The sequence below is a fragment of the Symphodus melops genome (assembly GCF_947650265.1).
Source record: "Symphodus melops genome assembly, chromosome: 13".
Classification (NCBI taxonomy): domain Eukaryota; kingdom Metazoa; phylum Chordata; class Actinopteri; order Labriformes; family Labridae; genus Symphodus; species Symphodus melops.
This window is the reverse complement of record NC_136703.1, coordinates 20,076,977-20,101,397: the sequence shown is the minus strand read 5'-3', so window position 1 is coordinate 20,101,397 and position 24,421 is coordinate 20,076,977. Positions and strand designations below refer to the sequence as shown.

General features: G+C 41.5%; 1 protein-coding gene across 1 annotated transcript; it reads left to right on the top strand.

The window, feature by feature from the left end:
• Positions 1–1,641: 1,641 nt before the first annotated feature.
• Positions 1,642–24,132, top strand: LOC306834483 (FERM domain-containing protein 4B-like). Its single transcript, XM_079360401.1, has 24 exons — positions 1,642–1,872; positions 10,277–10,342; positions 12,055–12,149; positions 12,273–12,365; positions 12,663–12,747; positions 13,055–13,111; positions 13,211–13,233; positions 14,180–14,263; positions 14,496–14,561; positions 14,880–14,937; positions 15,044–15,130; positions 16,684–16,760; positions 16,957–17,095; positions 17,177–17,318; positions 17,597–17,730; positions 17,909–18,025; positions 18,733–18,961; positions 19,046–19,099; positions 19,206–19,353; positions 19,619–19,786; positions 19,967–20,751; positions 22,008–22,134; positions 22,335–22,454; positions 23,275–24,132. The coding sequence occupies exons 2-23, from the start codon at positions 10,277–10,279 to the stop codon at positions 22,450–22,452; spliced, it is 2,952 nt and encodes a 983-aa protein (XP_079216527.1). The 5' UTR covers positions 1,642–1,872; the 3' UTR covers positions 22,453–22,454; positions 23,275–24,132.
• The last annotated feature ends 289 nt before the right edge of the window (positions 24,133–24,421 follow it).

Below are 24,421 nucleotides of genomic sequence, written 5' to 3'. Positions count from 1 at the left end.
CATCCCAGCCCCCTGAATGTATTAAAAGTCCAGCCTTCCATTGAAGGAGGAATTAAGACGGTAACGAGGGTAATGAGGGATTCCCACTCTTTTGTTTATAAGAGCATCATCCTGTAAGGAGGAGACTCACTGGGCAGATGGTTTTGGGGGGATCTTAATGAGATACTTATTCATGTCTGATGTCAGAAATCCAAGAGGAGGAAGAGGGGTGGGGGTTGGGAAGCCATGGCTTGTCTGACAGGATGCAACATTTACTGTAGATTGTGAGGACATTCAGCAGCAGAAAACTGTTCCTTTAATGACTCACTTAATTGTGAAAATGCGATGTCGTCGATGTATGTATGTATGTTGTATATTTCTCGACCCACGAGGTGAATAAAGTATTATCTTATCTTGTAACAGGATCTCTTTTTTGGGGAGGGATATTAAAGAGGCTGCTGCATGTGCGTGATTCTTTTGAAAATGTTCCAGTAGAGCACATGTAAAGACAGTTATGAATATTTTAGAGGCACCGTCACTCCTGAGCAGAATGGATGTCACACGTGAAACACACACCAGTAATCTGGTAACACGATGTGTACACAGTATGTTCTGTCCAACACTGCACACACTGTGAGAAAAGTTAACTGTAACAAATGCAGGTCTGGCGTTAGGTTTCTGACGTAAACACTCATTGTAAAACAACAATAAAAAGATGTTTAAACTGTGTTTTGTCAGTTGTCTCATATGCTAACAAGGTCCTCCTACAGGTTACTTTTCATGACTTAGATCCTGCATGAAAGAAAAATCCTTTGCGCAAACACAGAGCATCCCAGCAGGCTTACAAATACACAAAACAAAGTGTTCACTTTAGTGTCATTTACTAACTGCACCGCCATTTACAAGAAAGGTGCTAAAACAGCAGACTTCATGTATATTGTTAAACAAATGAGGTTGAGTTATTCTTTGAATTCCCCCAGTTACTGAAAAAGACAGATGAGGAGAGGTCAAATAATAATACCCCAACTAAAGACTGAGCCAATCAATACTACAGCCATGCAAAGAGTCACATATCGACAGACACGTTTTCTATTGAACTTGCAGTATTAGTAATAATGCTTTTGCCTGTTTGGTTATCTAATATTGTACCAATAACAGTCGCCAAACAGATACTAGTACTTTACAAACACTCATATCTACACTTACTGCACTTAAAACTCTGTGATCAAAAGTAATAACTAAATTCTGGTTTCTGTGATATCACCATGGGATAAGACTCATGTTGGCACCTTAAGTGTTTTATAGCCCAGTGAGGTCTAACTTTCTGTTTATTATTCAGCTGTATTACTGACCCTATATTAATTAAATAATCAGAACAGGGATGGATTCCCAATAAGGCCTTACATAAGACGTTTTACATGAAGTGTGTTATGTTTGCTGCACATCCGAGGTATTATAGGACATTAAAAAAATCAAATAAATTCACAATTTCGAATATTGAGGACAGTGAGAGATGCAGCCCACAGCCTTCAGGCTATCACACCTCATTATAGTGGAGACTCGGTGTGAAGCAGGCCGGCCGGCAGCTGCTGGATGAGAGAGAGAGAGGGAGACAGAGGAGGTGGAGGAGGGAGGGAGGGGAGAGAGGAGGGAGGGGATGCGGGGCTTGTTCACATAATAGCCGGCGGGTGAAGGCGTGGTGAGTGTGGCTCGATACGAGGCTGGTGTGTGCGCTCCAGTTGTACCGGAGGATGAACGCGGACAGCGGCTGCACGGCGGCTCTCCTGCCTGGTGAAAGCAGCCAGGGAGAAAGCTGAACGGCGAGGATCGATATGCAGTGGGAGACATTGCCTTATCCATAAAATACGAAAGCGGGATATTAGGAGTGCAAAGGTAAGGCAGTGTGTGATACGGTGGAGCTGATGGAAACCGGTGTATGTTAGCTGTGTGTAGACAAAGTAGACCGAGCCATGGTCGCGCGTGATCCAAGGAGAGAGAGAGAGAGAGAGAGAGAGAGAGCATCAATGAAATTACAGCAGCATGGGTTTGTCTGTGTCAGTGTGTGTGCAGCATGTTTCCTCACTGAAAAAAAAAAAAAAATCAACAGAGTGGATGTATTTGACACATTAGTGTAGTCATGTGGCTCAGGTGGAAACCACCCATGTTCAGTACAGTGTAGCCCACAGTAGCTCATTCATTGTTCTCCCTGCACTGTGGAAACTGGCCCTGAGGTGGGCTCGTCTCATTATGGGCAACTGTGCCAAACATGAGAGGCTATTTTAAGGTGTGTTCTTTAGAAAATATGTATGCCATTGATTAGATGTAATCTGAAGAAGTAGGCTTGATTTATGGGCAGTGTGACTTGGCAGGGTGAATATTACAAATTCTGGATGAATCATCATCTTAACCCTTTTGCAGCTCTGTCAATCCTGTCTGTCCAAAAAAAATGACCTCCTTTGAGCTCATTTCAGTGTTTTTCTGGAAGGGGAGTGTGTGTGTATAATTCTCATGATTTTACAGTGTTTGTGATGTGTGCATACTTGAAAGCATTTTTATCATATGTCTTATGAGGACATTAGGTGTTGAATTTTTGATGCAGGTAGGCCTTGCCACCGCTTGATTTTCTTCTTTTAAGCTATTTGTTCTGGCATCTTCCCTGCTTTTAGACCGCTGGTAACAAATCAAGGGGGATCCTGTGAAGGTTGACAGTGACCTGCTGGCTTTATCTCAGTGTTAACGGAAGAAACAGGTCTTGGGTGTATTTAAAGCCTCACGATAAACAGGAATTGTTGTTGTGATGCCTGCGTCTGTCTGACACACGTGTGCAGCGAGAAACTTTGTCGCTCTTCCTCTGTGTTGGAAAGGAGGATGTCCTGTGTCATTTATCACACATGTCAGCTTTATGAAGGCTTTTCAAAGTCTTTGACGGAGCGCTTGGGTTTGGTTTTTAATGCTCCGATTCATTAGAGTGAAAACTCAGCTCAGAATTCAATCTATATCTCCATGCACATTCTCAAATGTCAGTGTGAGAGCCTAACAAGGCGGAGATGTTTCTCTCTGCTTGATGCGGCTGAGAAATGTCTCAGCGCTCAGTTGGAAACCTTCCATTTAGAAATCAAAGCCTCTGAGACTTTCTGAGAAATGTGCTAAAGACAGAGAGAGGATCTATTTTTGGACAAGTAATCTTATAGTCATACACTCTCCACAGTGGGATTAAGACTGATATAATAAAGTGAAAGCTGAAGCGGCTGCACTGAAGTGAAACAGGTTGGCACGTGAGGATTTGGGGTTAGACCCACTTATTCATATGCAACTGTCCAGAATTTTTTTTTTATATATTCCCAGCCCCAACACGTCAGCTGATCCATGCTGGATTAAGGTAAAGACAGTAAATCTGATAAGATTGCATCCCTGTAAGTGTTGCAGTGAGGGTTTCCACTCGCTGCAGAAACTCTGGTCCTTGGTCCACATCAAGCAATTTGGTCATGTTCCATTTTCTCCACCCCTTCACGTCCGTGCCTCAGTGCTTTGTCCCTGAGCTCTGCAGAAAGTCACTGCAGTTCTCTCCAACAGAACTCTGCAGTTTGATATCAGGAGTGCCAGGGGGGACAGCTGGAAACGCATGCAGAAAATGAGGGCAACTGGTGGCAAAGCTTTCAGAACAAGAGCTTACTGCTTTTAGAGAAGTCTCTGTGTGTGTGTGTGTGTGTGTGTGTGTGTGTGTGTGTACTGTGTGTGTTGAATCAGTTTTATGCTTTAATTCCTGGATTTAAAGGACACATTTAACCTGGAACAAGAGGTTGAAATTGAAAAAAAAATAGGCACCTATCATTTTGTTTTGAAAGACTTACTGCGGATCCAACTTTGTCCATCCAACACTTGGTTTGGGCGAAGGCCATCTTGAAACTTCCTCCCAAAGAAGTTTGAGTCTGTTTGAAGTTCAAGATGTCTCAACAGATCTCAGCATGATGCTGTCCAGATGAGCACAGTGTAATATTTAGTCGTGATTGTTTCATTCCACCTCTCTGTTCTACTTTCAGGTCAAAAAAAAACAGCACAATGTGCATCAGTAACTATTAAGTGTGCATGTGCCCATGACACATCAAACCACGAAGGGTGTGTTTTTTTTTGATAAGCTCGCTGATTCCACAGTTGGTTGTACAGGTAGGAAGGTATTGCACAGAATTGCATACTGCTTCAAAGACTGTGAATTGGATGATTTAAGTGTAGATTAGTAGGAAAACAATCCGGTAAGGAGAAAAATGAAAATTAAGTTGATCAGGCAACCAAACAATGGAAATTGTCCAATTTATATGGAGTGAGACTAAAAAGTGAAACAGGTGAGCAGGCGGGTGGGGAGTCCAGTGGCATCTAGTGGACAGTTGGAGAATGGCAGGGGGGCTTTTGAGGTGGTTTCCTATTGGCTGTATTTTCAACATAAAGCATTGTTCACTGACCTGGCCTCGCCTCTCAACAACTTGACAGCCATTGGATAAATTGTATGTCCTTCTAAGGATAAGTTAATAACTTGAATGACATTTACTATCGTGCCATCATCTACTTGTTTTTAAATGTGTCCCATGCTTTGGTTTGAATTACATTACTGGATTCTCATTAGTCTCCACTGTACTTTGTTTTTGTGCTGATTCACATGCAAATAGGCTAAACCAAGAATGCTAACATGCAGAACATTAGCCCCGAAATTATTTAGCGCTGTCACTTTGAGCATGTTAGCATTCTGGATTTAGCGATTAGCTCACAACATTGCTGCGTCTCAGTAACAGGTAGCTTGGCTGTACACGCTTTCGATTTTATTAAAATCCGATAAACCCTTTGATTCACTATTTGAAATAGATTGGTATTACCATTTTCAATTTATTTGCATATGATTTGATGGGAATCCACAGAAATTAAGAAGGGTTGAAATGAATATTTGCACCAAACAGGTTAGATGAAGTTGCTATGGTTTGGTAGCTTTTCTTCTTTTTAAAAGTGTAACAATCACTCAAGGTCAGTTGTTACGACAGCAGCTGAAAGTGTGTGGTTTCAAACACTGGAGCTGTGGAGAAAAGACACAAAATGTGTGGATATTTAACATGACTGTTGCTTGCATTACAGTCCCACAGGGATTGATGGAAGCAGATTCAGCCACTCCTATTGAATGACCGCTAGTAAAAATGTCACATGATTCTATTTTTAAAGGACAACCATAAGAAAATATATCCCAATGTCCAGACGTCCTTTTCAGGCTGGGAATAGGAAGAGGAACTTGTACTGCATGATGACATCATTCCCATGAATCACTCCTCTGTGATGCAGTCTGCTCTTGTTATATCAAAGAGGTACTGTTTCAGAAGAGCAGAATTAATATTTCTTTTACCATCTAATTTTTCTGTAATATCCTGAGCTTTATTGTGTTCATGAATTTCCCGGATATCACAAAGAGCCAGACTGGTTCTCTTTGGGAGATGATGTGGACAGATACCTTTTGACCGCTGACAAAATGAGTCATGATGAGATATCGGAAAATGTTTCAGATAGTCCTGTGCTGTACAGCCTGCAGCCTCTAAAACCAGGGAGTCATTTTACCTGGAGTGTTTAATTAACCATTTTTTATAGTACCAATAAACACATTTTGAAAGGCTGAGACATTATAGCCTTAATGTAAAATCAATCCCAATCCAGAAAAAATAAACAATCAAAAATAACCATTTGAATAGAGTGAAGTCATCATTTATATTGCAGGCCATTGTGTCATCACCAGTTGGGGTCAGGGGTCACACATCAGCTCATCGAACATTGTCTATTACAGGAGAACTGTAAAACCTCATGCCTCCTGAATAAAAAAACACATCTTGATGTAGTTTTCTTGGGACTTCTTGTACTGTACATCTTGGTGTTATGTTAAGTGGCAGATCCATTTTTAAGGTATCCTACTGTCATCGATTTATACACATTTGCACATAGAGAAAAGTATAGGAAAGTGAAAACTACCATTTCTGGTGTTGTTTGGCTGTAGCAGGTGACTTTAACAGAACATGTAAGCACCGAGAGCAGACAGAGACTTATGTGATACCAGCCTTCATCAATAATGCATGAAAATGGGAAACCAAGATAAGACGGGCATCAGTCTGGACATGACATTTAACCAGCGTGACGTATTTAACTCTGACAGCCAGTTTACCCAGGAGACACCGAATCTACTCTGTTAAGTGCATCATACAAATTGGAAGCAAGACATGGACTTATTTGTCTAAGTAAAATAAGAGCAGCTCATCATGAAATACATATCTACACAGCTGTTCTTTGTTTCTGTTACAGAGGCAACATCTGAGTCTCCACTGGGATGTTTCACAGTAGCACACTATAACAAGCTGTCTCTATGCTAACCTCAGGCTTCAAACTATAGAGACAAACCTAAACCCTGCAGCTCAATACTCAGCTAGCGCCTGTCCAGTCTCCAGAGAGACTAACACCAAGACTGATTGTTCTTTTATCTCTTCCCTCTGTCTTTCTTTGCATAATGGTTCCGCACTTGTTTTGAACCCACAGAGAAAACGGTTGGCCTTTTATACAGGTTTTGTTTGTCTGACTAGACAGAGCTGTCTACGGCACTGTGACCAATACAGGTACATCATGAGACATAGCTTTAGAATAATAGTGGTTTCTTGTTCCAGCTATGTCAGTCTTTTTCAAGGTTTTATTCTAACTTTGGAAACATTTTACTCAGGGATGAACTGATGGGTTGAACATCGGTATCAGCTGACGTTGGCCCTGTTGATAGACATCAGGAAGTAATGTGGAATGTGTATCTTCAGTGCCCCTTAGTATCCCTTACTGCTGATTCTGGGAAGATTTCTTATCCATCAGCAGAAGAGTTACCTGTTGGGAGAAAAAAAAAAAATCAGATTTGTTTTTCATGGTAAAAAAAAAAACGTGAAAGAAAATGGAGAGAGGGAGTCTGACACTGTCTCTGGGAAAGATCAGCAACATGCAGTTTGTAAAACATGTTCCAGTGAGATATCAAGAGGAGGGACTATCAGCAGAGCTGCATCAAATCGAACATCTGACTCCTTTGGAAAAAAACCCCCAAAGAATTAAGCAGTGTCTGTTACAGACCAAATCAGATATCAGATAGTAGGTATAGTCAAGGTTATCTTAAGGAGCTTCAATGATGGAGCCATTGATCAATTGACAAGAACATTAATCTTCAACTATTTTGACGATAATAATTTAAGTGACTTAAAACGCAAAAAGCCAAATATGTGCTGGTTTCACATTCTACAAAACAAAGATTGGCTGCACTTCTATGTCAATGTGAACTAAAATATCTGAAGGGGTTTGGACTGTTAGACTGACAAGCCGCTGATCAGAAGGTTTAAAGTTGTTTTTCAGCGGATCATATGATGAAGATTTTCAACCACGTTTTCTTAAAAATAATTCAGTCCATCGCTGCAGTTTTTAAGAATCAAAGTTAGAACAGAAGTCGGAGTTTATTGCCAATGAGGTTGGTTCTTGTGAGGGATCTCTTCCGGTGTGACTCCCGTGGACTGTGACAGTGAATGACTTCAAACCTCAGCTTTTTATTGTGCAACGGCATTCTAATCGGGAACTTTACATTTGCTTGCATTTTATTCCTTTAAGTATTCCTTGACATCAATGTGCTTCTTCCTCATGGTGGGAGCTTTGCCTTTGTGTTTACATCTCCAGATTTTGTCTGTTTTTTGTCTGAGTTTTATAAGCACATTAAATACCATATGCCAGAGGGTAGGCCTGGCCGATCCTAAGGATCCTTTACTTTTTATGCACCAAACAGGAGTAATTTTTCATACAATGACAAGAGAGGATTTTAATTTGAAGACAAAGAACATTTCAAATTGAAAAAAAAAATGTCAGCAGTAGCCCTCTGTTGAAAAACGAAACAAAAATAAACTAAAACTCAGTATCATATAACATGTTAGGAGGCAGCTAGAACGTATGGGTATGTAATCAAAAACGTCTAACTTGTTGTCGGATGTGTTTGAGGAGTCTCTTCTGTGTGTTGTGACACAGATACTGCTGGGTTCATCTGGGTTGCTGGGTTGCTCCGTCAGATATAAATAGCTGCTCTCGCAGTGATTACAGCTCTCAGATGATATATGGTTTGGATTCCTAAAAAAAAAAAAAAAAAAAAACCTGGGCTCCTCCTCTCGCTCACTTCATCTATATTGCATTAAGACGAGCGATCCCGGCTGAATTACAACTGTGAGCTAATAACTGCCTCTGAAAAATTCCTCGAGAGGCCATTTTCTCCACGTGAACCCACTTCTCCACACAGATGAAAAATGCACCACCTAGTGGCCCGATGCTTTTACTGTACATGCCAACCAGGAGAAGTGTCACGCTGTACTGTAGTCACGGAGACTAGTTGTATGACCTCAGCATGATGCAGTCATAGCTAACCAAAATCAATGTAATAATGCTCCTGTTGGATGTCACATGCAGCCACATTGAGAATGAAACGACTTCATTGAATGTGCACTTTTAATTTGGATCTTGAGAGAGGATTTATGGCTGAAAGACGCATTATTCATAGGCTGTAATTGAAGTGCTCGTCTAAATGGTACAGATGGTGTAATTTACAGTGGAAGCTGTGTGCGTCACCGTATTCAGGAAGCAGGGCAATTTGTTTAATCATTTATTAGTGCAATATGAGAAAAGAAGAGCGTGTGAGGTAATGCCTTCACATGTGAGCTGCGTTAGTCTCTCTTGTTACGACTCTCCACTGCATCCATTTTCAAATGCAATAAAACAGTTCGAAGGTAAACAAAAAGGAAGAAAGGGCGGCGTGACATTTACATTTTAAGTCATTCATCCACAGATCAGCGCACAAGGGAAATAATGTCGGCCAATTCAACATTAATAGCAGACTTAATCAACATGCTTAACCCTGGATTGTTTGTATTAAGAGGCAGTAAACCCTGAAGTGTGGTCACGAGTCTGACCCAGCCTGGTCTCTCTCAGTCAGCTGTTGATTTCTCATAAACTGGCCGCACAGGGTAAGCCATCACCACAAACAACGCTGGTCAATCATGTGGATGGAATAAGTTTCCGGTTAAATTCGATAGTCTGTTGCATGCTGCTCTGGTGGAGCTAACAGTTTTAATGGTCTGGATCGAAGACGAGACTCTTATTATGAAAGGATGGGGTCTGGTCAGGGATGCATCTATACCTGCGCTCTCTCCGGAGAGGTTTACCAGGTACTGTACTTCAGCATCTGCTTTGTTCACGCTCACTGATAGAAGTTCAGCCTCATTCTGTCAGATGAAGAGACTCTTCTGAAATGTGATTTTTTTTAAATATTTAAAAAAATAAAAATAAAAATTCCAACCCCAATCTGTCATTCTTACCGGCTATTTGATTTATCAAGTGTTCTGCGCTTTCTGTGCCTCTTTGTAGGTCAGCCTGATTCAGCGATCAGGAGCACCGTTTGAGGGGCAAATGATCTTGAAAAGACAAACACGACTTTCTATTTAAGGTGTGGGAACAAGAACCAGAGGGCTGGGTTCAAAGGATGCAGAGTCAGAATCTGATATGAATCTGTGGTTGCATGTTGACTGGATCTTGATGCTAGATGTTTCATTAAACAGGGAGAAAAGTTTTATAAGAAATTAGAGGAGGTGCAAGAACTAACTTTTTTACATACATTTTTTTTAAAGCAATTACTCATTATGCAGGAAATCAAAAATGGGATGTAACATGACATTTGTATATGATTGTGTCTCATTAAGCTTGCACTTATGTCTGAAGTGCATTTTACTGTTGCAGCTAGTATTTATTGACACCAACTTTATCTTTTGATAAAGGAAAACCTTGAGTTTTATGATAAAAAATATATAAAAATTGCACTCAAGTAGAGTTGTTGCCCTGTTTTACATTTCCAGGTTTCTTTACTCATGTGCTGAAAAGGCTGAAAGATAATTAAAAGGTTCAAAATGGGACTTCAAATCCTTCTTCTGGTTGCTATGGCAACAAATCCTTGAAACAATGGTTTTATTGTAAATCACAACGTGAGTTGTTGATTTTTCTCCTCCCCTGTGTTTACTTGTAGGGTCTTTGTGGAGTTTGGCTCCACATAGTCAACATGATTTAAGCACAGCTTTGTCTCAACTGTCTTCATGTGAAATTCATAGAGATTTAATTGTACGGCCAGAATTGTGAAAGCATTTCCAATAAATGATACACCACTGTCTTGTGATGATGAATAGCTTGCTATCTTTGCCACATCCTTATAACTCCTCTCTTGTTCTCCCTGCAGATGACGGAGGGCAGACTGTGCCAAGTGCAGCTGCTGGAAGACAGGAAGCTGGAGCTGCTGGTTCAGGTATGAACACTCTTGACTTTCATTGGCTGTAGTCAATATATTTTTATACCAGACTTGGATGAAATGTCTTTGGATGAAAAGCAAGTTGCTGGTGATGATTAGTACCACAGCGCCTGACTGATCACTAACTGACTGATCACTAACTGTTTCACAATGTCAAAAGGTGCGCCGGTCCGCATTGAGAAACTATTGTTTGGTTAGGATTAGCTACCAAAACATTTTGTTTATAGGTAAGGAAAAAAAAGCTTGGGGTCTCAGTTCAAAGACAGTGCTTCAGGGAAACTAAATAAAAGAAGGAACCTGCACTGTTTTCAGTCATTTAAAATAATTCAACTTTGTCATTTAAAAAAAATTCAACTTTGATGCAAGTCCACGATTTAAATGAATGTCAGCCTTGACCTCCACACCATGCAGGCCTTTTTGTTCTTAAGTTTCATGAATTACCAGATGCAAACAAGAAAACATTGATAGACACTTGAATATCCGTTTGGTCATTTTACCTATACACTATTTGTTATGTGATGTTTAAATGATCGGTCAACCCTGACAGCATTAACTCATGCACTGAAAGAGGACCGTGACAGAGCTGTCATCTCCAGCTGCTGTAATCCTGTAAAGACTCCTACCTATCACTGCTGTGAGGTCCGGATGGTCGTTACCAATGAAATGCCCCCTCGGCTCCCTGTTCCGTACTCCACCCTTGCTGCGCACCAGCACTCAAAGCGCTTCACTGCCGCTGGAGGTATTCCATGTCTACGGAAGGAGGGCAGAGAAAGCTCAGCTCAAATGACGACTGCCACAGTGACTCTGCTAAACAGGGAAAGACAAGAAAGATGGCTGCCATGAAAAAGAGAGAGCACAAACCAGACCTAACAATAATAAAGCTATCAGCGATGGCGACAACTGAGGGAGTTGAAGGGTCTGTTAAGTTAAGCCATTGTTTTATTTTTTTACATTCAGGCCGTCTCTCCGCAGTATTTCGGGGGCAGGAGTCATCCAGCAGAGCGCGTGCGTGTGTTTCTGAGGCGCGTGGCCTTGTAAGGGGATGGGTTTAGACGAAGGCTGAGTAGATGTTACTTTCTAAATTCCCTAGCTTTCCAGGATCACCAACCCTGCTTTTAAAGAATAGGAAGTCACATGAAGGAAACTTGAACAGACCCAGGTTTCTTACATGCGAGCTCCGGGTGGTGACATTGCTGTCAGCATCTACCCTTCCACATGACGCTCCATGGCCCCTACAACTCTAGCATGAAAGTTGACAGACAGCGAGAGCCAACACATTGCACGCTGGGTAATGAAGTAGTCAAAGTAGGCCCACATCACCGCAGGTAGGCTCAAGTCTTAGCTCCGGCCTCCGAAAGCCACCCCCCTTTATGCTAGCTTTTAGAGCCCATGAAACTCACTCACAGAACGTCTTTGTGCACATCCTTGAATGTCGAACTGGACACCATGATCATTTATTGAGAAGAAAGATGACCCTTTCGTGACATGACCTGGATTTAGTTTCCTGAGTATCTGTACTGTTGAAGTGTCCTGGAATCTGTAGACCCTCACTCCCGAGCTTCTCTTTTTGTTGACCTTTCAGTTTTACAGAGAAAGAAGCAACAATAGCTGTGTACTTGTTCCACATTTAACAAGTGAAATGTTTGAATCGTTTTCATTTGGTTTTGACCTAAAGTAGTGATGGAACTGAATCTCATCGTCTTCCACAGCCCAAGCTGCTGTCGTATGAACTCCTCGACTTGGTTTCCTCCCACTTCAACCTCAAAGAGAAGGAATTCTTCGGGCTCGCATTTTTCGACGACAAGTATGTAAATCGTTAAGTTTACTACCTTGGAGTGATTTAAATATTTACAGATGTTTAAACATGTGTGTCTCTGTGTATGTGAATTAAACGGGGAAAAAAAACGGCATCTGCTTGCTTTCGCAGTGGTCAGCGTAAATGGTTGCAGATGGACCGCAGGGTTCTCGAACACGACTTTTCCAAGAAGTCCGGGACCGTTGCTCTAAACTTCCTGGTCAGGTAGTAATTCATATTTTCTCATGCAAATCACAAGCTGTCCAGCAGGGAGTGCTATGTTGTTGACATGAAGTACAGCAGTTGGCTGTCAAAAAAAAAGACAAGTCAGAGGGTAGCAATTAGTTTGTTTTCAACATGTAAAGTTCTTTGTGAGGTGTTTTTTTTTTTTTTTTTTACATTCTAGACAGTCAATCTCAAACACACTTGCCTTTCAAAACTCTGAGAAAAGAGCAAAAGGAAGATTTCCAATAAGTAGTTTCACCTTTTAAATTGTTTTGTGCATCTGCTTTTATCCTCCAGGTTTTATGTCGAAAACATAACACAGCTGAAGGACATCATAACGGTGGAGTTGTTCTTCCTAAATGCGAAATCTGCTGTCTATAATGTGAGTCTTTTTCTCCTGCATTCCCAAGGTTTGAAGCCATATATCTTTTTCCCAGCAGCTTGCTGATGATTCACTGTCTCTAGACCCTTGTCGCACCTCAGCTCAGTAGACAGTGGCTGCAGGGCATTGTTTTCTCACTCTGTTGGCTGGAATGTAAAGTAGAGTGTAAAAAAAACAAAAAAACAAAACATGGGTTCATTTTTAGAATAAGCAGAGGTTATTAAAGGGCAACCGAGAGAAAACTCTATGTGTGGATCCTGAATGTTTTCCTGATTCTTTTTTACCTTGTTGGTCTCGTGTGTCTCAGGAGGTTATAGAAGTGGAGAGCGAGAACGTCTTCAAATTAGCTGCCAATGCCTTACAGGTCGGTGCTTTTAATAATCTCATTGGCATGCATTAATTGCTGTGGTTTAACTATTTACAGCATGTCATCTGATGTGATTTTTATGTTTTTAATCTCTAGGAGGCGAAGGGAGACTACACAAGGTAAGTGTAAATTATCAGCTTGATAAGAAGTATTTAACAGCAGCAGGACAAGTTAATAGTGAAACGCTTGTAAGCGAAGACATTCAATAGGTCACTTGTTTCTCCGGAGCGCAGACAACAAAAATCAATAGCACTGTTATGTGAGGCTTACCACAGAGTGCAGAGGAGCTTTCACCAGGCAGCTAATGAATCTCATAGTCGTGATAGAGTGTCTTAGAGCAGAGGGCTCTATGCATCGCAGAGAGTTACTATAGCATATCTGCTAAACAAAGTAGCCTTTTTATAATTCAGTATAAGTATAGTGTTACATCTGGGTTTGGTCACCTGGATGGCAAAGGATGAGTTAATGTTGGAATAAGATGTTTTTAGAATTAGATGTTTGGCTATCTTTGGATTAAAAGTGCAAATGGATCAATGTGTCTGGAACACTAAGGTTAAATGTTGCAGCTGTAGAAGCAAGATCTCAGTGAATAGTGTACTATTCACTACCAATAAACTGTAAGACTCCTTTTTTTTTTTTACAGGTATTTGAATTTTAATCCTACGTCCGCTTTCTAAGTAAAAAAATTACAAAATTATTTTAAAACTAAAAAATGCTAGCCTAGAGTAGCGTCACCCAAAATTGTAGGCCTATCTACTCGGGTGAGTTTACAGGTTTAAAGTGCACCCATTGAAAATTATTTAAAAAATCCAAGATGTGCAGCCGACCCATACTTTTTAATTTATTTCTTTTAAAGCACTGTTTTTGTTTAGTCTTGGGATTGGGTTGGAAAATTGGGATGACTACTTGGATTTAAATGGATTCAGGATGTCTTCAGTCCTGACCTGCTCCTGCTCGCTAGAGAAGTGTCAGTTTACACAAAGAAGGAGCTCCGTAATAAACAATTTCTTTTCATGTCACAGCTTCATAACTCAAACTCAAAGTATTTTCTCTGTTCTGTGCTAGTGATGAAAACACTCGAGCTGATCTAAAGAAACTACCGACTCTTCCCACCAAAGTACTGAAGGAGCACCCGTCTCTTGCATACTGGTAAGATTACGGAGGATTTCACGTCACATTTATTGGATATCAAAAGTACCACTGTTTTTTTCTTTTTTCTTTTTTAACCAAATCTATTTGTTATGGATGTATTTCTTTCTAATTATCACAACCTTATTCTACATTAAGATACAGTGAGAGGACTACATAAACCAACAAGTCAACACGCACAGAATGTTCTTCTCTAAAGTGTAAAACGTGTCTTCTGTTGGTGACATTGCAGTGAGGATCGAGTTATTGAATATTACAAACAGCTGAAAGGAGTCTCACGAGGACAGGCCATTGTGCAGTAAGTATGAAAAGAAAAAATGTGGAGGCCTATTTGCCGTAATTGGTTTAACATCAGTAATCAGCCAATGAATGATATAAAGCTTTGGTTCCATTAATCTTCCTCTCACCTCTATTAGCCCTCCTTTCTCGCTCTCTGGCACGCCTTTTTTCATCATCTGATAGAAATCAATATCTCGGCTTCAGTTGCAGTCCAGTGAATCACACTGATCAAATTCACAGTTCTATCTTTTTCATGTGTTCAAGGCCAAACCACATGCAGTTGTGGTAGCAGCTGCATGTGGTTTCAATAAAAAAAAAACGTTTTGTTTTGTTTTAGGTATTTGACGTTGGTGGAATCATTACCCACGTATGGCGTGCATTATTATGAAGTCAAGGTGGGTATTCTGCTGTGATTTATCGGAAATGACAGCTGTTGGACATGACAGTGAGTCAACCATCAAGCTTTTTTTTTTTTTTTCTTTTTTCTTTTTTGCAACACAGGACAAGCAAGGGATCCCGTGGTGGCTTGGGCTCAGCTATAAGGGCATCGGCCAGTATGACCTGCAGGACAAATTAAAACCCAGAAAGGTAAATACTTCCTACTGCTACCTCTCTAAAATGGCCTCTGTAATCCGACTGTGGATATTATAGCACAGGATCTTGATATGGATTACTCCTGCTGCACATGGCATGCTGATTCACCAGCTTGTGGTCATGCATCACCCGTTTCACCTCGACAAAGGCGAGGCTTCAGCTGCTGCAGACGAGGGCAGGCCCGAAGACTGAAATATTTGAGCAAATTCAGCTCTGCAGAAGAGCAGAAGAAAGAAAACTCTGACCAGTGTTCTTAATAGCACTATTGAGTTGTGTCCTTGAGAATAAGACAGACTGTACACTTTGAACCTGCTCTTCTTGTTCCATTGCTGTTATTGTAGCTTGAGAGTTGATAGAAGAAACACCCATATGAGTGATCTGTCAGCTATGCCATCCAGTGTCTCTGCAGTTGGGTGCAGAGCTGCAGTGCATTGCTGATACTGAAGAGGGTGAAAGTTCCGAACAATGCACATTTAATTACTGGCACAGTCATCCTGCTCCAGTCTGGTAATCGCTCGGCATGGTGCAATCCATCTTTGTCTTCTGCGCTCCAAAGTTGTGCAAGAAAGCAGCTGGTTGTGTGTGTGTGTGTGTGTGTGTGTGTGTGTGTGTGTGTGTGTGTGTGTGTGTGTGTGTGTGTGTGTGTGTGTGTGTGTGTGTGTGTGTGTGTCTTTTGGAGAGGAGAAGAAGGAGGGAGTTGCTGATGTCAAAGGCAGAGAGGGTTGGATTTGGGGCGTTATCATGAGTGTTCTGAGAATACCTGAGGAGACAAGTCAAGAGCTGACGGGAGAAGGAGCCAAGTGCGTGTTTGTGCTGACAGCAAAGCCAGGAAGGAATTAAACTTAAGAAACCGGAATCTGTGTCTCCGTCTGGCCAAACGTAAGAAAATCTGCAAGTTTACATGGTTTTGGTTCTTATGATCACTAACTCATTTGCATGTTAATCATTCTTTACCAATCTGATTTTTATTGAAGAAAAACTGGGTGGATGTTTGTCCCCCGTTCTTACAGTATTTTAACCACGTAGCTGCTTTGTGATAGAAAAAAAAGAATCCCCGTGCGACTGCCGTTTTCTGCGTCTATGTGAGCGCATGTCTCATTCAGATGGTGTCCAGACACGCGGTGAGTCACTGAACCAAACAGAGTGTTCATATCTTGCTGCTGACAGCGAGCACCTGGACTGATATGTGGAGAGACGTGATGAGCCATGGAGCGTTGTGGGCTGCGATGAGTCTTTGCGTAATGTCCCCTCGTGGCGTTCCTTCATTAGTTTTTTTAACACCTGTATTATTGCAGACTTGGCATGCTTGGGGGGTTTTAGTCTGTCATGATAGTTCACGTTTCAGTCTGGCTTCTTTTTTTTTTAATGACTGTGGTTAAAACTGCTAAACCAAAACACCTGCAGTTACTTAATAGTTTATGGCCGTGGTGACGTAGACAAATAATAAATGATGATTCCAGGTCTTCAACTCACCTTTGCTTTTTGGATGTTATGTGTGACAGACCTTAAGGTTCAACGCTATTGTTATCTCTCATTTGAATCCACAGCTTTACCAGTGGAAGCAGCTGGAAAACTTGTACTTCCGCGAGAAGAAATTTGCCGTAGAAGTGAATGATCCCCACAGGTGAGCAGCACAAGAGTTACATCTTCGTTTTCCCTCGTTGCCCTGTGCTAACTGTCGCTAAGCCTTTTAGTTCTCTCTCTTACGTTTCTCTCCCATCTCCAGAAAGTGTTCAGAAAACTGTACTAATTTTTGGAAATGTGACGGTCAGTGTGAAGGTTATCTCTTACGTCAACTTCTGCTTGGTTTCCTGCAACAGGCGAGCGGTAACCAAGCGCACATTTGGACAGACGGGCCTACTCATACACACGTGGTATGCCAGCCATTCTCTGATCAAAACCATTTGGGTCATGGCGATCAGCCAGCACCAGTTCTACTTGGACAGAAAGCAAAGCAAAGTAAATCCACTATCCGACACTCTGTTTTTAACCTTGGGTTCTCAGTTCAGTATCTCATAGTGTCCACATGTTTCCTCTTAGGCTAAGATAGGAACGTCGAGAAGTTTGGAGGAAATCGCCATGGATCTCACAGAGCACGGAGGAGCAAAACTAAACCGACTGGGAGATGCAGGGCTGAAGAATAACTTCATAACCGCCAGCAATGGGAGCCTGGTGTCGACAGGTTAGTGATAAATAGTCACTGCAAGAAGCAAAGTATTCAGTTCATGTTTTTACAACAAAAATCAGAACTTGTTACCTTCTTCATGCGTCTTTGATCCCCTTTTACCAAGCTATGTGGGATCCACAATGAGCTGTTTGTGATAGAAAAGTAAAGGTGGCATGTTGAACTTTCTGTCTCACGATAATGTCACAGACAGAATCATGATGTAGATGCTGCTTTTAGACATATGGGCGCTCTGTGCTCTCGTGGCAATAATTGTCTGGGTTTTGTTTGTGCAGGCTCTGCAGACTCTGAAATGAGCGAGGAACAGAAGAAAGAGAAACTTTTCGAGCTGAGGAAGAAAGAGCAGGAGATCCAAGATATCTTGGCAAAGAAAACAAAGGAACTGAAGAAAATTTGCCTGAGAGAGGCCGTAAGAAATCCATTGTCTTAAACATCTTCTTTGCATTCCTTTTCTTAAAAAACTGCCGTTTGCAACATGCTAAACTCCCATATTTATTACAGTGATGCTGGGCAGCCAGTAGATTATAGTTTTCTTTTGTTCAGTTCAACCATGTGTTTACGGGGCCCCGTTGTTTTCTGTTCCTCAGGAGCTTATTGGCAAGCTTCCAAAAGAGTATCCCCTCTCATCAGGTGAGAGACCGCCGCAGGTCAGGCGACGAGTCGGCACCGCTTTCAAGCTGGACGAACTTTTCCCCTACAACGAGGTTTGTTTTTTGTGTTCGGACAGCTAAACATCTAATATTTTGAAAGTTTGCGAAGAGATTAGTTGATAGAGTATTTTATTTAAATATTATTTTGAATTCATCTCATAAAACATTATGAACGGATCCTTTAAACAGGCCTTCTTAGGATGCATAAGTGCATCTGATTTTCTTGGAACTTGGATGTTTCCTAAAAGCTGTCACAACTGCAGAAATGAGACAAACTGTTTCACTATGAACTGTGATGTTCATTCAATACAATTAGCTACAAAAGCTCTGGTGCTGCAAATTCTTCCTGGCAGATACTCGCCACAGCTGAAAACTGTCACCAACAAATGCACGAGCCTTCTCCCATCTGAGACACATTATATTTATGACACAAAGATTTACAACCTCGGAGGAGAACAGCTGGCTGTGAGGCTTCGTTTCACACTGAAGGGAAGTCTAAAAGTACTGTTTTGGGTTTTGCAATAAAAAGATAGAGACCTGGCAGCTGTGTCCAAAAGACAGGACATGAAATTAACCCGTTTGCCGATTATTCAAAGGTGTTCTTCTTAAAGATTTTAACTCAGCATAAAAGATTCATTTTTATCAACGTCTCTAAGTGGATGAGAAAAACGGCGATTGGCGATAAAAGCTAGTTCTTATTTGATGAAGCTCTTTGCAGCTAAAGTCTGGTCACTTATTGTTGCTGCTTCTGTCTGGTACAGGATCCCTTCCTGAGGAACCTGGAGAGCAGGTTCGCTCTGCAGCAAAAGATTGTGGAGGCGGCCAAGAAGCTGGCGAACGAGCCGGAGCTGTGCAAAACAGTGAAGAAGAAGAGGAGGAGAAACTGTCTGGATGCCATGCACAAACTCCAGCAGATAGAGGATGAGATGAACCAGTACAGAATCAAGAAGGGCAAAAAGCCAACTCAGCGGGCGTCAGTCATTATTGCAGGTATGGTGCAGGCGAACCTGTGTTACTTGACTTATTTAGCCAAATTCTCCTTCATTAAACGTGGTTTCATTTTCTTTCTCCTAGATGAACTCATCCGATCAGACTGTAGCTCTCTGTCGAGTCTCCCGCTGGATGATGGTGAGTCTTAAAAAAAAAACACATTCTGGTGCATTGAAACCAAATGAGCGGCATTTTTGCCTACTTTAGAAAGAGCATGTGTCGTTACTGTTACATTTGTGTTCAGATGACTCAGACACTGCAAGTCAGAGGCCTCGGTCCCGGTCGGTCCAAGGTTCCCCTCAGCTCAGCCCGATGCGGACGCTGGGGACAGAATATGACGTAGAGAGACAGGGATGTCCGAGGGAAAATCACCACAACAAGATCCACAGCAGGTTGGAAAGCAGATTTAATGCCCTCCCCCGGTCTTATCCAAACCACAAAATGTATTTGTTGAGCAACTTGTTTCACAACTTTCGATTCTATTAAAAAGCCAAACTGATCTTGGGATGAAGCAATGCTCTTTTTTTTTTTTTTTTTTGGCAGAGACCATCATAATTGCTGTGTCATGTTTGCAGCCACATTCCTTTCCTCACATCCCAACCTTTCATTTTGTCTTTTCTTTTTGTGTGATCCTCTCGTAATGCCACGCCCTTTTAGATTAGCTTTTGAAAGCCAGGAGGCTTCCCACTGCTGCCAGAATCCAAGAGAGATTTCCTCCACCCACAGTAGTCCCTATAAAACCCTCCCCAGACCTCCTCGAGATCCACGCAGCATGCCGCCCACCCCGGTTATGACCCGCAATGCCTACAGCAGCAGCCAGCTCAGGTGTGATCCATGTGTTGTCAACCCTTTTCTTTTCTTTATCGAAATCCCTGCTCCTCTCCAACCCACTAACCTTTTACAGATTCTAATGCAAATAAACCTACTAATAAATCCAGAAATATAATCAAAACTTTTTTTTATTTTTATTTTGAGATTATAAAAAACTTGAGTCCCTTCTTACAGGTCGGAGGGCTCCCCTCATTGCTTCAGGCATCGCAGTGGAAGTCTGGAGTCTCAGCCCCACATTACGAAAGAGACAGACGCAGAGAAGCCCATCTTTATCTTGTCTCCAGCCCATCGCAGCAACAGCACAGAGGTGTTAGAGGACTGCTCCTCCTACACCAGCCAGTCCAGTCTGGACTACTGCGGGGCGGCTAACTCCCACTACAGCACTCTGGACTCCCGAAACTCCACCATGCATCGTCTACACAGGAAGGTGGAGGTCTATGGAAATACTGGGAGTATGCCCAACTTGGTGCAACACCATTCTGGTTGTAACTACTCGTGTGAGACCCCAGCACACTATGCACCCAGTGCCTACTACGTCTCCGGATACCCCTGCCCGGACATGGAGCCTTACGCTAACGGTGCCTACGTGTATGAGAATGACGTAGAAGGCCACTACAACGTCAACCCTTCCTACCAAGTTAACGGTTACCATGGACACGACAGATTCAGGCATTACAGCAGTGACCGGGCAGATGGTCTTTCCCAGAATCCGTACGCAACAGTGAGGCCTCCGCGAAACCGAGAGGGGCCCAGGAATGAGCTGCTGGCCAAAAACATGCAGAAGGCCCTGGTGGCAGAGCACTTGAAAGGCTGGTATCACAGGAATAAGAGCCCGAGGGAGGGAGGGAGGGGGATGCTGGCTGGATATGACTTTGACAACGGCTCTCAACTCAGCCTGGGCTATCAGACCATGCCGGCTGCTTTCAGCCACTCCAGCAGGACAACCTCCTTTTCTTCAGGTAAGAAGATAACTTCCACAATGAAATTAATTATGCTAAGATAATATCTTATAATTAATTGTGGTAGATGGCTATATTGATGTACATACAAACTGTGTGCTGTTTAACACCTAAAATATATCAACCTGGAATTCCTCCTTTGGGCAGCACTAGCTCAGACTGTTGTGACTTGGGGTTGGGAACCAGAGGGTTGCATGTTGAAATCCCGGTAATGACCAAGCATTTGGAAGTTGCTCTGGTTGCTGTAGAGGTGCCAGGTCACTTCTCCAGTACTGCCGAAGTGCACATGAGCAAAGCCAAAAAATAACTCTGTTGCGCATGTCCACAGCTCCTGTTTGTGCACGTGTATAGTTCAAGCCTTTGTGTGTGAGCAGTGTGTCTCTCAGTAAGAGAGTGGAAACCCTCATGTCCCCTCAGGGAGTAATAAAGTATATACATAAATATTAAATTAGAATCATTACTTCAAGGGCTGGGTATCCCCTTAATATAAGTTGATTGATGTGGGTGTCAGTGAAGAGCTGAGTGCCGAGAAAAGAATTCTGGGAGAAAATTGCTACGGTCTTTGCCTTTTAAAGTATTAATATAAGAATCCAATTTCCGAAAGTAAACCATTCTTGTTCTATGAAAAACAAAAAGTGTTAAGTGAGAGTCTCTTAAAAGAGTTGGTGAAGTCTTTAAAAAGCAGAAAGGCGTCTTATCAGCAGTGATCACTGTTCCTAAAAGTAGTTTCAACATCTGTAAAGACTTGTTAAACCATCTGGTTCTGAAAATGATGTTTGCTGTTCATTTAAAACATACTGAACTCATTTTCCAAGTTACATTTTCCTCAAAGTGTCAACTTCAAACGGAGATTCACGAGTTTATTGGTAGAGTTGAAGTGATTCTGTACCAATGATTCCAAATTGTGCAGCAGTGTTTTCAGAAGTGTTTTGGTAGCGGACAGAAAAGACAATTTAAGGAAAGAAGTCTTTTTTTATTTAACGTAACAGTGATTAACAGGAGTTCCACATTGGTTGTTGTATTACATTGTAAAGTGTAAAGTTCAATGTCAAGAAATACGTCTACAAATATTAAACAGCCTGTATGTTTGTATCAGAAGAGTAAAGTTTCATTTTAAAGTGGCTCTAAGAGTGAGTTGCCGTTCAATGGAAAGGGTACTTGTTTGTTTTGACATGTTGATATAAAGCTGGGTTTAGCAGTGATTTAACAGATTATTTCTGAATATAATCTGACTCATTTGCTTTTGTCTGCTGCAGTGTCTTCAGTGGAAAGCTCAGGTAACTGGCGCAACCAGCTGGCGGTAGGCCTGACAGAATACGATTCACCCGACACACCTCACTACCCACACCCTGGAGCTCCGTACAACCGCAGTCCAACACACAGGTGAGAACTTCATTTGAATGAATCTCCATTCTGAGCTCCTGATGCATGAGGAAGGGAGTAACTCACTGGCCAATAGTGGTTGCTCTTTAGCTTGAAATATGAGTTTAATTAAAAAAAACAATAAATTGTGGTTGATATCGTACAATCTTCCTTTTCTTCTTCCTGCCTTGACCTTTTTTTTTAATGCTTATGTTGTGCAGATGTTCTCCAGACAACAAAGTGTCTGACAAATTGCCTAAAAAATCTGAGTCAGTTGAGGTGGTTGGCTCTGAAGCCACTAGTACAGATGAACCATCAGACAACCATTCTAGCACTTAAGGGTGAGACCACAGCAGACATCTTTGTGTCGTGTTGCAAGTCATCTCCATTTTGGCTCTACACTTCCATTTGTGTGTTGCTCCAGTGAAGCTGATCAAATCATCAACACTACCATTTGTCTTTTGTCGTTTACCATTTTTCACCACATGGTTTTGCTTTTTAATCACGCCATAAATGGTTGATTAACACTAACGAAACATTAAGTAGATTTAAGGCTGACAGGAATTTAGTTCATTTTGTAGGAATTGGGTAATACACTGAACCGCTGGAGGAATAAACTTGCGTTTTACCCCAAGTTGGCACATAGTCAAAAGTCAAGGAATTGCCATAGTTGGAAAAAAAGAAATGTCGAAAGGAGAGAGTTGGGGACCACAAAGGGCAGAGGTGAGAGTCGAACCAAAAAGGACTTTAGTCTCCGTATATTGGGCACGTGACATAACTGCTTAGCTAAAGGCACTCCCAGGGTGAGCATGCATCCCCAATCTGTATGTTTATCCATCCTTTAGCTGTCTGAACATTTGACGAAAATATGACTATTTCAACCTCATGGCAGCGTCACCATTGGGTGTCAGTGTTGCCACATCAGCCAGGTATTAAACTTCCAGTCAGGTACAATGAATGAGGTGGGTGTGACATATGAGAAATAGGGAAAACTATCTGTAAATATATTTGTATTATTAATACATACACTAATTGATGTGGACTTTTTGGTTTATTACACTTCCATTGTCACTCATTTTCCCCCACATGTTTCTGTAGTGTGTTCCTTGATCTACAACTGTTCAATTGGTTTGATATTTTCTTGGCTCACTGCCTTTGCAGATTTCACCTGGATGGAAGCTACATGAGCATCCGCTGAAAAGGACCAAACCAAACTTCGGCAGAACTAAAGCCATTGCCAGCAGCACATGAAGGGAGTGGAGGTGATCCATGGGCAGTACACAAACTTTTATTGTGTTGGGTTTTGGCAGTCTGTGTGTACACGGTCCTCATGTTGAAGTAACCTCCGAAAACAGTGATGACACTCATGAATGACTTTTTCCATGTGCCTTGGATTGGATGAATTGTACAGGGCAGATGAGAATGTGTCGAGAAACTTGAAGGTGTTGCACAACCACACTGGAATCAAACCCCTCTTGTGTTTTGAAGATGGAAAAAGAGGCAACATTTGTTTTGAAACAAAATCCAACTCCATGTATTTGAACTGGAACTAGCTACTGCCTTATATAAAACAGTAGGTTATTGAATTAAAGTCATTGTCACCACATTCATCTCAGTAAAGTATAACATATAAAGTCTTGATGAAAACAAAGTTTGAACATGTCCGAAATGTGGCATACAAAGAACATTCATTAGAGCAGACTGTGTGTATGATGAATTTCCATTTCTACCTTTCTTTAAACTTTGAATCAGAATGTACTTTGTCAATATCGTTTATTGAACCATTTCTCTTTGTTGGTGCCGTAATGTGTTTTTAAAATGCATGGTAAGGATTTTAATTTTTTGATAACAACTTCTTTTTATATCAACAAAGGACCACTGCCGTAAGAAGCATATTCATATCTTGCTGTTTGTTTTCCTCACACATTTGTACAGTCAGTGTGTAGTTCTATGTTAGATGTTGTCATTAAATATTTTCCACTGGGGACAAGGATGTGAATAATTACGAGTGTGACGCATAGAACGCTGTTGTCAGTGTCTTTGAGAGGCATAGTAAACAAATGGTTCAGGTTGTGTTATTGAGCAAGAGAGGAACTCTTAAAGGAGTAGTTTGCCATTTTTTTTATGCACATGGTAACTGAGGTTACAAATCACACCTTCAAGCAGCCATATATTATAAAGCTGCAGCTAGCAGATATCAAAAGTGGGAGAAGTAAACACATTACTCAAATGGAAGAAAAGCTGACACAAAAGATTCAAGCTTAAAAAAAAAAAAAATGTCTACTATTTATTTATGCAGAGCAAAGTG

Excerpts from the sequence above, each read along its gene's own strand:
- LOC306834483 (XM_079360401.1), top strand. The coding sequence starts at position 10,277 with ATGACGGAGGGCAGACTGTGCCAAGTGCAGCTGCTGGAAGACAGGAAG. Across the intron at positions 17,731-17,908 it reads AAATTTGCCTGAGAGAGGCC|GAGCTTATTGGCAAGCTTCC; the intron begins GTAAGAAATCCA and ends TCTGTTCCTCAG. Across the intron at positions 19,787-19,966 it reads TACAGCAGCAGCCAGCTCAG|GTCGGAGGGCTCCCCTCATT; the intron begins GTGTGATCCATG and ends CCCTTCTTACAG.